At 32.8% G+C, this 17574-nt stretch overlaps 1 protein-coding gene across 1 annotated transcript in view; it reads left to right on the plus strand.

Annotated features, from left to right (window-relative positions):
* LOC105292249 (fibrocystin-L-like) overlaps positions 1–17574 on the plus strand; it is a gene marked incomplete at its 5' end in the record, with an annotated part of 117123 nt that overhangs the window by 71359 nt on the left and 28190 nt on the right. Inside the window, 11 exons of the mRNA XM_023530776.1 lie at positions 1291–1409; positions 3481–3610; positions 5092–5265; positions 8787–8890; positions 9824–9953; positions 10731–10852; positions 12378–12468; positions 15321–15469; positions 15550–15672; positions 16200–16311; positions 16393–16509. Coding sequence (XP_023386544.1) covers positions 1291–1409; positions 3481–3610; positions 5092–5265; positions 8787–8890; positions 9824–9953; positions 10731–10852; positions 12378–12468; positions 15321–15469; positions 15550–15672; positions 16200–16311; positions 16393–16509 — 1371 coding nt within the window. The remainder of the gene's footprint in view (positions 1–1290; positions 1410–3480; positions 3611–5091; positions 5266–8786; positions 8891–9823; positions 9954–10730; positions 10853–12377; positions 12469–15320; positions 15470–15549; positions 15673–16199; positions 16312–16392; positions 16510–17574) is intronic.

Genomic DNA, 17574 nt, shown 5'->3' on the forward strand with positions numbered 1-17574 from the left:
CAGCACTGCAGTACTTGTTATCAGTTCATGATGTTAAGGTATCAGAAACATTTATAGACACTTATTTATAGTAAAAGGTTGTAAAAGTAGAATAGATTTTTAAAAATTAAATCATGTCACATTAAAAGAGATGTGTATATTTTAAACCAAAATGTACTTCACTGCAAAATTAACATTAACAAACTCCTCCATATGTATGTTATTTCTTGAGTCTGGTTTTCTTTATAATCTTTCATTTATGTAAGCAATAATACTTTGCATATTTTAGTGCTTTTCTCCTGAAAGGTAATTTTCTTATATATTACTACATTTATAGTATTAATAATCTGTAAATAACTAATAACAGAGTCAACTGATCCTCTGTTTTAATTTACCAGTTGCATTTATATGGCCATACTTATTTGAGCCTGGAAAGCAAATGACCTGAGAGGGTTGAATTTTGTCACAATAAATAACTGCTTTTATTAATGCTACTGCAAATTTATTTAAAAGACACATAAGATTATGTGCTGTAGTTTCTCTACTGTATAATTTCTAAAACATTAACAATCAGTAAATAAGGGGATAAAAAATGGCTTCAGATTAAATTAGTCAGCTCTCCTGAGACAGACAAATTGTCTTAAAAATATATATACATTTGCTTTTATGTGTTTATTTTTTACTACTAAAATAACATTTCAAGCAACACAGAACAATATCAAGAAAAATATTAAGAAAAAATATACATCTTTCTAGTTCTACTCCCCTTTGAGGAAACTAGTATTAGTTAGCAATTTTTACATGTCTTTTTATGTTTTTTATCTATGCCTATATTCATATTACGTATATTGATTTGTGGTGGTAGTATTGTGCCTTTTACAAAAACATAGTCAAACTATGTATATTACTATAAAATTTTCTTTTCTCATTTAACATACAATGGATATCTTTCCAGATCAATACCTATAGATAACACTCTTCCTTTTTATAGCATATTACATCATGGTATTAGGATACTATTATTTACCCCATAGTTCTATTGACATACATTTGGATTAATTCTGGTTTTCTAATATTTTCAGATATTGTTGTAGTAAGCATCTTCATTCAAGTGTCTTGAGTACTGGCTTTAATTTCTAAGGACCAGATTCCTAGAAGTGGGTCAAAAGGTCAAAGCCCTGAGATGATAACCCCAATTCATTTCATTCATTCTAAAATGTTTAATAGCTTATTAAAATGTATCAATGAACTGTTTTATTTTATACTCAGTACTGTGTGGTGAATAAGTAGACGTGTATTTTTCTTCTGCAGGGGTGTTTGGTGAGCTGGATCTTCATGGAATTCCACGTTCAATATATAAAACTAAACTCTCTGAAACCGCAGAGGCAGGTTCCAAAGTGCTGTCTCTGATGGATGCTGTGGATTGGCAGGTAGAGGAAATACTAGGTGGTGGAAAATGAATACATACAATGGATCAACTTAAAAAAATTTCTTCTTTATTCTGATAGACATTTATTTCTCATATGATCAACCAGATGACAAATGTATATTTTGCCATCAGCTTGTCCTCAAAACACTGACCTGATAAACAGGCATTTAAAAATTGTGGTCGCAGAGGTGCTCCAGAATATATAAAGAATATTATGTATATATCAGTTATGAAAAGGAAATATGAAAGTTTGGGGGGAAAGAATTTTGTTTATTACAAATCCTTACAAAACAGAAAATCAAATTATTTTAAATACATTTTATTATCTTGGTTATCTCTTCTAATTTGTGATTTTATATGTCAAGCATTTGGAAAGAAAACAAATCCTGATACCCAGTGATTTTCAAATAATGACTGTTAAATGAGATATTTTGGTAAAATGTGAGTTGTGGCAATTTCTGTCTTTACTGATAGGTGCGCATAGTCCAGGGACTCACACATTTTACAATTACTCATTTTAATGCTAGAGAGTCAGGGAAATCGCTGAGTTCCTCTTCTGAGCTCTCAGGTCTCAGCCAGTTCCTCTCTGCTAAGAGTGAGCTTTCACTTCACAGAACAGAGAAAGGTTAGTCTGAGTAAATCAAAACAAATCATGAAACACACAGGTTGGTTCTTTTAATGTAGCTTAAAATCAGTAAATAGAAGGATTTATTGGGAGGCATTATCACCTACTTACAATATATTTTTATTTGAAAGAGTTGAGGCGTGATTACTTTAAAGAGGAATGAAATGATTTCAGTATTCCTGTTATTTATCCAATTAATGTTTTCTGCATATTATTTATCCAACTAATGTTTTGTTAATATTTAACCAAGTATCAGATATTCTAAGCCTTGAGGATTTAGTCATGAAGAAACTGGTCAAACTATAGTAGAAATTGCACTGGGGTAGGAGAGGCAAACACAAATGAACTAAATGAAAAATGTGTTAATTTTGGATTATAATGTGCATGATGAAGGAAATAAAACGGGTAGTGCGATAGGCTGCCATGGTTGAGGGTAGCTGATAACATTGAATAGTGTGGTCGGAGAAGGCCTTTCTCAACCGTATGGTGGAGTTTGGGACATGCTATCCCAAAATATAAATTCTGGACCTGTTACTTCAAAACCCTGAATATTTTAAGATGACAGAACTTGAGAAAGAGCCTGTGCAGAAGAGAGTTTCTATTTTCCCCTGAAGCAGGTCATAAACCTTCATATGAAGTGTCCTCCCTTACCCAGCAAAAAAAGACTATCCTTATCTCTGAAGACAAAGGGACACAGGGAGGAATCTGAATGAACAAGCCTTGCTGGTTATCCCAGTTTATTGCCCTTAACTCATACTCTATCACATTTTCTCACTACTCTCCACTTTTCATCAAACCTATCATAAAAATGCTCAGGTTTAACAATTTCTTCAGATCTTCATCTCTTTATGAAGGCTTCCATGTCACATAAAACTTACATTAAATAAATTTATATTTTTTTCTCTTGTTAATCTGTCTTTTGTTACAGAACTTAGAAGAGTAAAGACAAAATTATTCTTCCTTCCCTACAAGTACATTTGAGCAGAGAACTAGATGAAAAGATGGAGTTTATCATATTCAATATACAGATTCTAAAACTTGTTCTTGCTCTTTAAGTTTTCTATTTTTTCTCACCTTTTAGGAATATCAAGTGATAGTTAATTGTGTTAAAAAAAATTCTTGGAAATTTAAGTCTTAAGAATTTTGTCCTGACCGGTTTTTAATAAAAATATGAATATATTACCTTTGATATTAAATTTTAAATGTATATAGCCTGTGATTTTATTAAATTACTGAATTAAATATAAGGAAATGCAGAGATAATTCAAAATTTAGAATTCTTAATATCAGACAAAAACATATTTATTTTAGAGACCTAAATGTATTATTTATTCCCTCTGGTAGTATGATTCTAATCAGATATAAATTAAATTAACCTAACAGTTGTTAAGAAATATAAACCTATTTTTTTAATTGTTCTTGTATTTGGCACTTGAATTTTTCTAAGGAGGGAGAAGAGATTGTGATAACAACCACGAGCTATGATTTCCACCAGACAGAAACTAGAAGCATCGTTAAAGTCCTGCATGATCACAAAATTCTCTTTCTCAACGATACCCTTTCCTACACTCACCTCGGTAAGTGACTGTTTTTAACCAAGCAGATACATAATTAAAATGTGTTGAAGTATTCGCATTTTAGTGCTCTTCTCTGTAAATACAATATTTTGATGAAACATCCCACAAATATTTCAGAGTAGCTTTTCATTCAGATGGACACTGGTACCCAAGGAGTGCTACTATTTATATGTGGGCTATGTAGATTCCCTGCTGTAAGCATTCTCTCATTCTGTGTCAAATATTGAGCAGAGACCTACTGCATTACATTCTGTGGGATAAGCTGGCTCTTTTAAGCAGGCTTCCAGGTGATTCTTATACACTCTAAAATTTGACAACCCTTGATCTGAGAGCATCTTTGTCCTGATTTGTTTCATTGACACATTCCTCAGCAGTAACTGCATTTAGACAAGCCAGATGGTAAAACCGTAATTCTCCAGGAGAGAGGAAATTAATCAGAATCATCTGAAGACCATCTTTCAGCCTGTAGGATCAGGGCCTTCCCAGCACCCCAGCCTTTCTCCATTCAACGTGCTGCCTTCATCTGAATCCCGGAAAGTGTAAGCAGACAGGAGTGGAATGTTAGAGAAACCACTCAGATGCTTCTGGTGCTCATGAGAACTCCAGCTTTTAAGGCGGTGTGAGAGCCCGGTGGATATTTGAACTACATGAGAAAGAAACTTAAAAGGACTTTTTAAAGCAGTATTTTAATAGAAGCACACGTGTCTATCATTCTATATCACATACTTTTTTTCTGTAAATCAAAAGGAAAATATTTTATTGAAGAACATTTTAATCATAAAACAAAAAGTGTTTGAAGTTTGACATAAAAAAAAAATAGTCTTTCCTTTAAACTACCAAACATTTGCCTCTGTTTGAAATGTACCTGCTTATCTTAAAATTTTGAATAAGATATCTAGAAATGTAGAATGTATGTTAGGTTATATTTTATAAATCATTAAGATATAAATTTACAGACTATGCTTGCTGTGCTACTACATATTTACAAAGAATTGTGGTTGATGCAAAATACTCCACAGGAAAAGTGGGACAAGCCAAGGTTTAGAGGTCAGGAGAGGTAATATCTGTATGAATCCCTGATACTCCACATGGCTTTGGGCAATTCTGTTACTTTTCTACCTCATTTCCTCATCTATTAAAATTACAAGAAGCTTCTCAACTTGCCTTAAAACAGTTTTGTCATGTAGAATTTGAGGTGATTGCCAACTACCTTTGAGGCAATAACTTCATAATTGCTGATTATAGTCATATTTTTGGTGTCAATAGAGAAATACTTTTCAGTATATTTTATTTTATAAATAAAAATGTATCATAATTTCAGTCACCATTTGTGCATGTTAAAGCATAAAACTAATCAATTCCATGTGTTTGTGTTGACTTTTGGCTTATTAGAAAGCTATGTAGTCTGTGAACTACAAAAAAATGAATAAAGACAGGTACGTCTCAGCATGGGTAACAATCTAGCTGTCTTTCTGTTGCAGGTGAAAGATACTACGTTCTGGAAACAGGTCAGAGCTACACATTAGCAGCTGATGTTGGGATCCTGACTAGGAACATCAAAATACTTGGTGAAGAGTACCCAGGATGGTTCAAAGAATCTTTTGGTGCACGTGTCCTGGTCAGCTCATTCACTGAAAATATGATGACATTTAAAGGTCAGTATGAATTCACTTTATTTTTCGAAACAAAATAGAATGTGGTCTCTTGTATGTTTAGTCGGTTCTTAAATAATTCTCACTTCTTTGTAGGATCACATGTGTTCAAAAAACAAAATTCAACTGAGTAAATTTTAAAGATTTTACTGGCTTCATCCAACAATTCATAAATCAGGCAGCATCCAGTCTAGCAAATTAAAAAGAGCTCTGAAGAGTCATACAAAATGAAAGATTTTATAGGCAGAAGGAAAAAGGAACAAAGAAGTTATAATAGGCAAAAAAAAAAAAAAAAAAAGCAAGTTGATTAGTGCAAGGTTACTTTCCCTGTAGGGGAGAGCAGGAGTTTATCAGGCAGATTATCCCTGAAATCACGTTATAACAAGCACAACAGATCTGTTATTTTGTTTGAAGGAAAATTTCAAACATATACTAAAAATGGAGAAAATGGTATAATGAATCCCAGTGTACCCATTACCAGCTACCACAATTACCATCTTTGGCCAATCTTGTTTTATCTATATGCCTACCTACTCTCTTCGAGTCCCTGGATTATATTGAAGCAGCCATATATATTTTTTATTGAGATGTAATTAACATGCGATTGTATACGTTTAAGGTGTACAGTGTGTTCATATGATATATTTATAAAACATGATTACCATGATAGCATTAATACCTCTATCATATCACATAATTATTATTTTCTTTTTGTGATGAGAACAATTAAGATCGGTCTCTTAGCAACTTTGAAGTTTATAATACAGCACTATTGCCTCTAATTACCATACTGCGCATTAGATCTCCAGGACTTATTTATCTTCTAGTTGCAGGTTGATACCCTTAAACAATATCTCCCCAGCTCTCCCCATTCCTCAGCTTCTGGTAACCACAATTCTACTCTCTGTATAAGTTCAGCTTTTTTAGATTCCACATATAAGTGAGATCATACCATGTTTGTCTTTCTCTGTCTGACTTATCTCACCATAATGCCATCAAGGTCCACTCATATTGTCTCAAATGGCAGGAATTCCTCCTTTCTCAAGGTTGAATAATGTTCCATTGTTTATATGTACCGCATCTTCTTTGTCCTATTCATCTGTTGATGGACACTTAGGTTGTTTCTATATCTTGTCTATTGTGAATGAAGCAGCCAGGCATTATTTAATCTAAAAATATTTCAGTTTGTGACTCTAAAAGACTTCTTTAAAAACATCTCTAAGTATCAGACTTAAAAATGTTAATAATAATTCCTTATCATCCAATGATTGTTCAAATTCTCCCAGTTCATTTATTTTTTTCCTTCCCTTCCCTTCCCTTCCCTCCTTCCTTTTGCACTCTCTGTTGAAATCAGGGTCTAAATAAGATCCACGGTGCAATTGATTATGAATTGTAAATCTCTTTTATTCATTTTCTTGCAATTTATTGATAAAAGGAGCTGGATCATTTATCCTATAGTGTTTCTAACAGTCTGGAATTTAGTGATTGCATCCCTAAATTTTAAGTTGTTCCTGTCTCCCTTGTATTTTCTATGCATATGTATTTTAGAACTAGAAAATTGATCCAACAACTCAAATTTAATTCTTAGGGAAGAATTTTACATAATTGGTGGTATGTTTTTCAATTAGTAAGCACATAATGTATGACTGTTTCTCCTTTTCTGATGTTTGCAGCCATTAATGATCATTGCCTAGATTAAATTTCTGAGGTTTAAAATATCTTAATTCTACCATTCTTTCCTCGTTTATGATTTAGAAAACTTCTATAAAGAGAAGCTTCTTCAAGAAACTATTTGACCATCCTGAAGTAAAGTTTATATATGAAATGTAGGGAAAATGCTTCATTCTTTCCCCTTGTTAACTAATTTTCAAAATAATGAGTTGGTTCCCAAGCATCCTCCAAAGATGACAAGGAGTTTTTATTTGTTTTCCTTTGTTTTGTCGTTAGTATCATTTTGAGATACATATTTAAACATATTTTATATGTTTAAATCCATGTGATTGATGGTCTTTTTGATGATGAAAATGCCCCCTCATTGACCTTTAGAACCTTTTCTTGTTGGTGCCCAAGTCCTCCTTTTGACTAATTTTTTGTTTTATTTTGTTTTTGTTTTTTTAGCTTGTTCACTTTCCGAGATGGCAAGCACATGCTGTAATTTTTTTTTCTGAGACTGGGTATAAGTTTTTCCTCCAAGCAACTCTGGTTCTTTTTATTGGAAACTGATATTTCAATCTCCAATCCCTCAATCTATTCTAGACTTCAACTGTTTCAGCAGGTCCTCACTTATTCTCAATATTGCCTATTCTATTTTGCAACAGCTCTAATTCTAGAAAATCTTTATTTTGAGCAAAGAGCTATCCCACTATATCTTCTACCTATTGGTGATAATTCACTAACAGGGGCTTAACTGATGGTGATATGATGATGGTAGTGATTGTCATGATACAAGATTCCAGGCCCTGTCCTAAGCATTTAACACATGTTATCTCATTTAATACTCATAGTACAATGGCATAACTATTGTCCCCCCTTGAAGGATAAAGAAATAGAGATGATTAGAGGGTGATATTGCTTTGATTTTTGCTAATAATCCATGTCTGTCTCATTTAAAGTCCCATGAAGGGCCCTATTCCCATGACAACCCTTCTTTGCTCCTATAAATTGTTTGGTGATATAAACATCTATGGCTTCTGTAGGCGCAGGTGATCTGTATGGACCATTTCTTTTCTGTCTCTGTCGCATTAATCTTATATTCTCCACCATACATCTCATTGCTGGCTCAAGAATTTTGAGACAGATTTCTCCCTTCCAGTACAAAATAATTCTTCTCTAGTGCATGTTATTAGATATCCATTTTGGAAACAATCAACATTCTCTACTGTTTTTTACCAGCCATAAATCTCTGTGCCTCACTTTTCTTATAGAGATGATAGTACTTAGTATAGCACTTGGCACAAAGTAATCTCTTGTGGATTGTTATTGCTGTTATTGCTAATCTATGAAATTGGCTTTTGTCAGCTCAATGGCACTTAAGACAAACTGATGGACAGATAGTTGGCAATGCATATTTTAGCAAGAGATTATGTAAAGTTAATGCCCTTAAAAGCTCTTTGGAGAATCTAAATGGAAATGTCAGGTAAATTATATCCCATGTCATGCATTCTCAGTGGGGATAATGTCACTACTAAGGGGAAGAAAATTGGTTCTTGGGAGAGAAAAAAAACCTTTAGTTATCAAATGGTTTGTGGTCTTCCAAAGGACCACTGTACATTAAGAGATTTTTATATATCTGTATTATTAAAATACAGAGGAAGCTATTAGGAAAAAATGTCTAAAAAGGCTCTAGGGGGCAATGGAAAAAAGTTCAGAAATACTGCCCCACTTGGATTAAAGGAGCAAAGAAAAACTAAGATTTTCATGAAAAAGTTAAAAACAAATTTCTAATTTGGAAAATTATAACTTTTTTTAGCTCTTCAAAAATTTTTTATTGTTTCAAAAAAAAATTAATTCTCTCCTTCCCCTAGGAAATGCAAGAATAAGTAATGTGGAATTTTACCACAGTGGTCAAGAAGGCTTCAGAGATAGCACAGATCCAAGATATGCTGTAACATTTCTTAACCTAGGACAGGTTTGTACTTGATTTTTAATTTTTGCACATATTTGAAGTAAAATATTTTTGTTTTGATTTGTTTTTATTTAACTTTACTAAATAGCCATACCTTAGAATTACTAAGACTATAAGCTAATGTAAAAAACAAAAAACAAAAAACAACTAATTTCTTAAATATATTTCCCATTAATTTTTTTAGACTCATAGCAGCATTTTATTCTGCTAATTTCATGCATTTAGTTAAGGTCAGTAAAAAAATTAAAAAAAAATAGAGCACAAAACGTGAAAGGATCAAAGATCTATAATAGTATTTCACATCTCTACTTTATTTTGCAATGACCACAAATATTCTCAGTTTCTATTAGACAAAATGAGTATTGCTTACATTTCTCAAGTGAAAAACATGTCTGCATATCCATGTCTCTGTCGAAAGGGGGAAAATAAACATTCTGAGATGGCTGGTGCTGTAAGAAAAATGAGAGAGCATATTTTATGGAAATAAAAATAATCTTGTAAGTTCAAAATTGAAACCCCTAACCAACTCATTGACTGGTTCCTATAGACATTTAAATTGCAACCCTTTGGCTAAAGTATCCAAAAACAAACAAAAAAATCCCCGCTCATCAAAGATCTCTGAAAAATCAATTTTAGTAATTTAGCATGATATAGGTAATAATAGGAATATAAATGCATAGAAAAGTACTTGAGAATTTTTTAAACTGCTTTTAAAGTAAGCATACTTTTTTACTTTATGTGATCATAGATTCAAGATATGTAGAAATTTCTCAGGATTAAAAGACCTACTGGGAAATCATCTCCTTTCATGGAATAATAATTGTGTATTTTATTTATCAAGGTTTGTTTCCTGAAAATCACCTACTTCTACTTTTTTTCCTTAACTATATTTTTATTTTATTTTTAAAACGTTCACTGAATCTCAATGTTTTGTAGATTCAAGAACATGGCTCATCTTATATCCGAGGCTGTGCTTTTCACCATGGCTTTTCCCCAGCCATTGGTGTATTTGGGACAGATGGATTGGATGTAGATGATAACATCATTCACTTTACAGTGGGGGAAGGTAATATAATAATATTTTGGTCCAAATAGCATGTCTTTCTGAGACGATCTTATCCACAAGCTCTAGGGCCATGCTGTCCAGTTGATCTTTCTGAGAGAAGGGAAATAGTCTTTATCAGCGCTAATATGGTAATTACTAAACCACATGTGGCCACTGAGTACTTGAAATGTGGCTAGTGTGACTCAGTAACTGAATTTTTAATTTTAATTGTTCTTTGTACTTAATATAATTGTATTTACTTTACATTTAAGTAGTCACAGGTGGCTGTGGATACCATATTGGCCAGCATAGATCATGAAGAATTATTTACCCAACCATGACCTTATGTGAGTTATCTAATCACCAATAGTTTAAATTACTGTGACTTTTAAAATACTCCTCACATGCCAATCAAAAAGATTATTTATAAATAAAGGTTATTACTTGATAAAAATTATATTTGATTTTAAGAGGTTATCCTTTCTTGAATATCAGTATAAAACATAATACAAACTTATTTAATGTGTAGAAAATTAATCTGTGTATTTGTTAAAATCTGAGGTGGAGCCTGTGAACCCATATATTTAAGAAGCACTCCAGAAGATGCTAATTCAGGTAGTCTATTAAAGAGGTAGAATTTCACTATCAAAGAGTTCAGAGAGCTCACTCTAAAATGTACTGGTTTCACTTGTTGAGCTCAAACTAGAAAATTAATTTCATGGTAAAAAATTAAAGATATTCCCCATAGTATTAATACGAAAGTATGTTTACTTAGGTGGGACTTTATTTTTTTTCCAGGCATAAGAATATGGGGGGATGCCAACAGAGTCCGAGGAAACTTGGTTTCACTTTCAGTTTGGCCAGGAACCTATCAGAACAGGAAAGATTCAAGTTCAACTCTCTGGCACGCAGCAATCGAGGTAGCATGAACAAATTTATAATTGTAACCACAGAAAATTATAATTTCTTTATTGAAGATTATAATTTCTGTAGAAACTGTAAATCTCAAAATTTTATTGAAAACGATTTTTTGCTTAAAGATTGATGAGCTAATGAAATGAGCTAAAGGAATGAATGAACTTTCTTAAAAGCTACTGTGAGCTCCAATAGCCATTGAAGATTTTCCTCTGTGTTAATATCCATTGGCTTAAATAGTCCTGTTATTTCTTTGCTTCTTCAACATTAATTATTGCTTTCAAGTTACAGTACAGGGTCTCTGCTGCTAATTGACTGAGCACCTTGCACAAGGTACTACTTAATTTTGACTTGTTTCCTTCCTCATATGGAAAATTAGTATGATAGACTATAGTATCTCGAAAATCCCTTTCTCATCTAAAATTCTTATGATTCTATATGCAAGGTTATATACTATTATTCGGTCCTACTAATTGCGCCTTCTTTGTTTCCCATGAAGTTTCTCCAAGCATTATATAGAGTGAGATTACAACCAAGAAGATACAAAGGACAGGGAAAGGATTTGGAGGAAACATAGCTTCCTCTTGTTTTTATTTTACTTACCTATGCCATAGGAATGAAAAAGAATTAAAAATAGCTCTCTTTGAAAGATGGAATAAAGATCGCATTTTGTTTTTGTGCAACTATTAATAATCACCTTAAAGTAAAAGCTAAGAGCCTGAAACTTAGTATACATTTATGAGGTAGTATATATCTATTAATAGATGTTAGAATGTAATCAAATGTCAATTCCCAAACTTTAAAGTTATCTGTTTATGAAAGAAAAGGTACTTATTTTACTTCTGTGAATTGCATTGACTCTTTTTCATCATAATCCTTAAAAATATGGGTGTTTAATATGCTCTAAATAATTGAGGTTTTAACTGTTTTTGCTGACACCACAGGCAAGAACTAAACCTTCTGTGTTCTATCTATACTTTTCATTTTCTACCACTTTGACTTGGCTCATAAGATAAAATTGTTTAATAATTACCTAAAACTTGTGCTAACCCAGTTTTTTTTTTATTATAGAAGGTTTTATTTAAACTAGTGAATACTTCTATTGAATTTTGTGGTCCACTGAATTGCCTTAGTTGTCTTTTTTTAAAATAAATCAAATTGGTAATAGAATATAACTAAAAAATGTGATAAATTCTTTGTAACTTTGCTATAAACTGGAATTTAGTCTATGACTTATAAATAAATATTGAACCACATACAGTGGATTAGTGACTGAAATAACAAACCTCTTTAGTGAACTTTTCTTATGAAGTCTGAGGTATAGTACCTAGTGATGGTTTTACATCAAGAACTGAAGGTAATTTTAATATTTCAATTGTATTTTAAGTTTGAATGGGATGAATAATGAATTTAACTTTTCCTCCTGATCGTGTAGTCATAATTAGTTTTCCTATGTATGTTTTACATTTGCTTTCATCGTGAAATTGTGTAAGAACCTGACCCAAAGCATTTACTTTATTATTATGTTAGATAAATAGAGGGACCAATACTATCTTACAAAATAATGTCGTGGCCGGGTTTGGAAGAGCAGGCTACTGCATTGATGGGGAACCTTGCTCAGGTAAGTCTAGCGTAGAGTCACTAAAACTAGGAAATAACTTGTCTAAATGTGTTAGAAATAAATAATTATTGTTTGTCAGTTCCATATGTAATATTTCCTTTTTCCCAAAAGAACTCAACAAGCTAGATTACTTCAAGGTACTATTGGGTCTAAATTAAAATGCATAAACTTTTAAGGATAATTATTTTCCATGTTTATGATCTCAAAACTCTAACAGCAATTTCAGTTTTTGATTTGGCTGGTACTGACAGAGTGAGTACCTCATCCCACTACCACTTTGCAAGAGCAAAACTTTTAAGTATAGAGATACATGCCTATAGGGATATGCTACTGTCTTATGCTTCCTCTTTAAAGGAATACATGCTCACTATGCATGTGTTGAAATCTGCAAGCATGAAAAAGTCAAAGGACTTGAACAGATAGTTCTCAGATACATTTCTATCAGGTGAGTAAAAATCAAGATTTAACTGCACAACTGCTCTCTTGGCAAGGCTGTAAGGAATCAGGAGCACTTACACATTGCTGGTTGAAGGAAAGAAGGATGTAATCCCTCCAGAGGGGACTCTGGCAATAGCTAGCAAAATGATGGGGGGATTTACCTTTGGCTCAGCATTTAGACTCTGATAACCTAGCAGTTGCCTCGACAACAATTAGAAAAGGATTTGTGAATAAGGTTATTCATCACAGCATTGTCTGTAGAGCAGAACACTGAAAGCTGCCCTGTGTCCATTCATTGTGGGCTGGTTATACAAAGCCAAACGTTAGAACACTAGACCCCTTTTTTAAAAAAATAGTTACATTTCTGTGTATTGATATGGAGAAATCTCTAGGAGATTCTAAAGTGATTAATGGTGGTTACAGAACAGTACTGTATATATAAAACTGTTTTGTGTATAATATGTTTTATGGAAGAAAGGGAAGAAAATGAGAATATGTATGGTATTTGAATTTACATAAAGAAACACAAAATGTAAAATGCAAAGTGTAAAAAAGAAGATGAGTGAGAATAGGGTCATTGTTGACTTAATATTGTATAACTTTATAACCTCTTAATTTTTCAACTAGATAATGAATTATCAGATCAAAAGAGTAAAATAAATAATAAAACTACAGGCTTTACCTCTTGAAAAACTTAATTAAAAGAAATGGCATTTTCTCTGAAAAATTCGTATCCCTTCTACAATTGGTTTTTGTATCTCGGTATAGTTATTTTTAAGATTCTTTGATTCAGCATTTTCTTCTGTAAATTCAAAAAATATTGGATTTAAGCTTATGCAAAATACATTTTGTTCTTATGCAAAATACATTTTGAAGAGAAAAAACAACTTTGCCAACAGATTTAACTGATTCCTTGATATATGCTTATTAAATATTTTAGCTCTCAACAGCTTAAAGAGGCTGTTCTTTGACTTAAAATTAAAAATATGTAATTTCTCTAAAACATCTTTGAATATTATTTTGGTTTTTTTGAAGATCAAAATATGACCTGGGACTATATTTACTAATATGTAATGTCATATAATGTATTTTTCACTGTTGTTATTCTTCAATAATTAAAGTGTCCATAAAAGTTTTTGAATTTCAAGCAATTGAAATGTGAAACATTGAGAGTTTAAGTTTCTGGAATGAGACATCAGCTTATCCAAGTTGAGAGGCTGGGATGCTGGGAAGGGAATTATGACCCATGCTGGGTCCAGGAGTGGAGCCGTACTTGTCCATGGAGCAACATTGAGTGGAACCAAGGGGGATCATGAAAACAGCTTTTTATGCAGGAAGTGAAATAGAAACCAGGCAGAGCATAAGATGTCAGTCTCAAAGGACTAAGAAAAAAGAAAAAGCAGTGAAAGATAGGATGAAGTCAGATCCTTGGAGACTAAGTATAATTCGGGGGTGGTGCTGCTCTTTATAGGGAATCCTCCAATTTGTATATGGTTGTGAGGGAGTTATTAAGGTTACTGGTCTGATTTGGACATAAGTAAAATTTATTAGAATCCACTTCAGTTATCCTACGTATTAGTTATGAGTGTAACTTTTATTTATTGAGGTACTTTATATGGGTTATTTCATTTCATTTTGAGAGAACCCTGAATCGGGCACTAAAACTTTTTAGATACGAGGAAACTGAGGTTCTAGACAGTTAAATAACTCTCCCAAGATCATGAATAGATTAATTCGACAAATAATGAGTATCTATCTCTGCATTACCTTTCCTGCTCTGGGAATATGGTAGTAAGTGAGCTAGACACAATGTCCTTTCTCATGAAGCTTACATTCTAATAGGAGAGAGGAGATGGATAATTTACAAATAAGTAATAATAAAGGATTAAGTGAAAAAAATTTAGTTGCCAGGTAAAATGACTGAGGTGATACTTGGAATCAGGTAGTCAGAGAAGGCAAGGCCTTCCAAGGGAGTGACACTTACCTTGAAAATGGGATGACCAGAAGGAGCCAGCAACAGAAAAGTGTGCAGGGGAAGCATTTTACAGACAGCAAGTGGTATACTTGTGTTTCAAGTTTAGCCCTTGTTTGAAACCAACGTCATGCTCTTTCTAATGAAATCTGTGTTTAGTTTAATCAAATATAATAAAGTTCAGGGCACTAACACTAAACCAAACTTTTGTAAATAAGCATATAATTATTCTGAGTAGTAGAAGGGACAATTTAGGTAAGAGTAAATACTAAATAGAATAAATCATAAATGGCCAAACCATAAATATTTGATTATCTTTTTACATTTACATCAAAATTATATATTTAATTTTTAAAAGAATTTTAACTTTAACCGATACTACCTATAAAACTATACAGCATGATTTATAATCTTAATTATTTGTTCTATATTTTCTTTCAAGGTCAGTCTAATTCCCTGGAAAGGTGGTTTGACAATGAAGCCCATGGGGGCTTATATGGTATCTATATGAACCAGGATGGCCTTCCTGGATGTTCTCTTATACAGGGATTTACCATTTGGACATGCTGGGATTATGGAATTTATTTTCAGGTAATCAATCCAAAATAGTGATTGTTTATTTGCTTTTATGATTGTATTTTGTACTGTGTAACCCACAAGTTGTTTTACAGACCACAGAGAGTGTACAGATCTATAACGTGACTCTGGTTGACAATGGAATGGCCATTTCTTCAATGATTTACATGCCAGCTGCTGTATCTCACAAAATTTCCAGTAAAACAGTGCAAATTAAGGTAAGAAATGAATAAGCCACACGAAGGAGAAAGAGCGACTCTGAGAAGGGCAAAGTTATTGAAGGGACTAACACAAAAGATCTGACTTCTGCTCTGGCTCGTCCTTCGCTCTCCCGATTTACTCTCATTCACTTCTGCCAGGAAGCTCTCCATCTTTCTTTCTCCTCCCTCCCTTCCCTCACCTCTTCTGGCTTATTACCTGCTAATCTTGTGAAAGTCATGAAGTTTTTCCTGAACCAGCTTAGGGAGTAGTGACATTCCCTCTTCCTCTTGTTCCTTGGACATAGTTCTATCCTAGAAATATGTCATTATCCATAATTATTTACGTGCCTGTCTTCCCCTCCCGCCCCCGCCCCCCACTTGAATATCAGGGCAGAAATCACATCTTTTTCATCTTGGTTTAATGAATGATCCACTTCTCAACTTATAGTTATGTTTTACTACAGGGGAATTCAGTATTACCCATTATTACATGTTTCTTTAGTAAAAGCTATTATTAAAGCTGTACTGTTTGAATTTTTTAATAGAACTCATTAATTGTTGGAAGTAGCCCTGAATTTAATTGTTCTGATGTCCTGACTAATGATGATCTCAATATCAAACTCTCTGCTGCCCATCGGAGTTCCAGACCTCCATCAGGTGAAAATTTTAGAGCTTTAATTTTGGCGTTCATATGAATGCCTTTTCAAATTTCATTAACTTTCCTTTTTTTTATAAAAGGAGGGAGAAGCGGGATTTGCTGGCCTACCTTTGCTTCAGCACATAACATGGCACCCCGGAAGCCCCATGCAGGCATCATGAGTTACAATGCCATCAGCGGCCTTTTGGAAATCTCAGGCAAGTTTAAACACAGTGTTTGACAAATCTACTCAATTAAGTTCTACAAAGAATACACTCAGTATGACTAATAATGTTTCATTGTTAGCAAAAAAAAAAAAAAAAAATTATTTCTATGAATCTGCTCAAAATGACAAGCAAAGAAATCAGACATTAGAGTCAATTCCAAGACTGGTGCCCCAGCAAAATTCATATACATTAAAGGATCAACGTTTAATCTTTCTTCTAAAGCAACAGAAAAAAACACTGGTATAGTGATTTAATACTAATTAGTTTCTATAAAATGTGAAAGCCCTTTCATTTAAGTAGGGTTGTATATTACTATCCCTTTTTACAGCTGAAGAAATTTAAATCTATATAACTTAAGAGTTCATGTAAGCTTGCCGAAATCTCACAGCTATTTGTGACTTTGGATTAGAATCAATATCTTCTGATTTGAAATCCATTGCTCTTTCACTGTACCAGGCTGCCTCCTTAAAAATGTAAAATAATTACTTATAAATTAATGTAATGAACATATCAATTATTTCCATTTTGCCCATTAAATACACCATGTCATTCTCTATTTCAGTTTAGTAAGTCTCTCTTTCATGATAATTTTAACCAGTGTCACCTTGAAGAAAGAGGTTCAATAAATTGTACTCAGAACTTTATGTCCAGAAATATAAAACAAATTATATAACATGTTAAATAAATAATTACCAGAGTTACCTTTTACTAACTCAGGTAATTATTTAACATGTTATATAAGCTTTAGTTGACCATATATGTTCAATAAATAAAAAAATACGCTCTGCAATATTATAAATATATGGCAATAAAAATATCCTTATGAAATGGAACCTTGTAAATAAAATTTCTTGAAGGAATACAAATAAGTGCTCTTTTTTAATAAGATATAGTCTTGAAAGATAATATATGAATATTGGTTGTTTTTGCCTGGGTTCTCTGGAAGCAGAACCGTAGAAGAGGATCTTTGTGCGTTTTCTTGAAGACATGCACTTAGGAGAAGGGATGGAAGCAGTACAGGGCAAAGGAAGTTGCTAAGCAGGATGTGGTATAAGC

Source organism: Pteropus vampyrus, unplaced genomic scaffold (genome assembly GCF_000151845.1).
Source record: "Pteropus vampyrus isolate Shadow unplaced genomic scaffold, Pvam_2.0 Scaffold54, whole genome shotgun sequence".
NCBI lineage: Eukaryota > Metazoa > Chordata > Mammalia > Chiroptera > Pteropodidae > Pteropus > Pteropus vampyrus.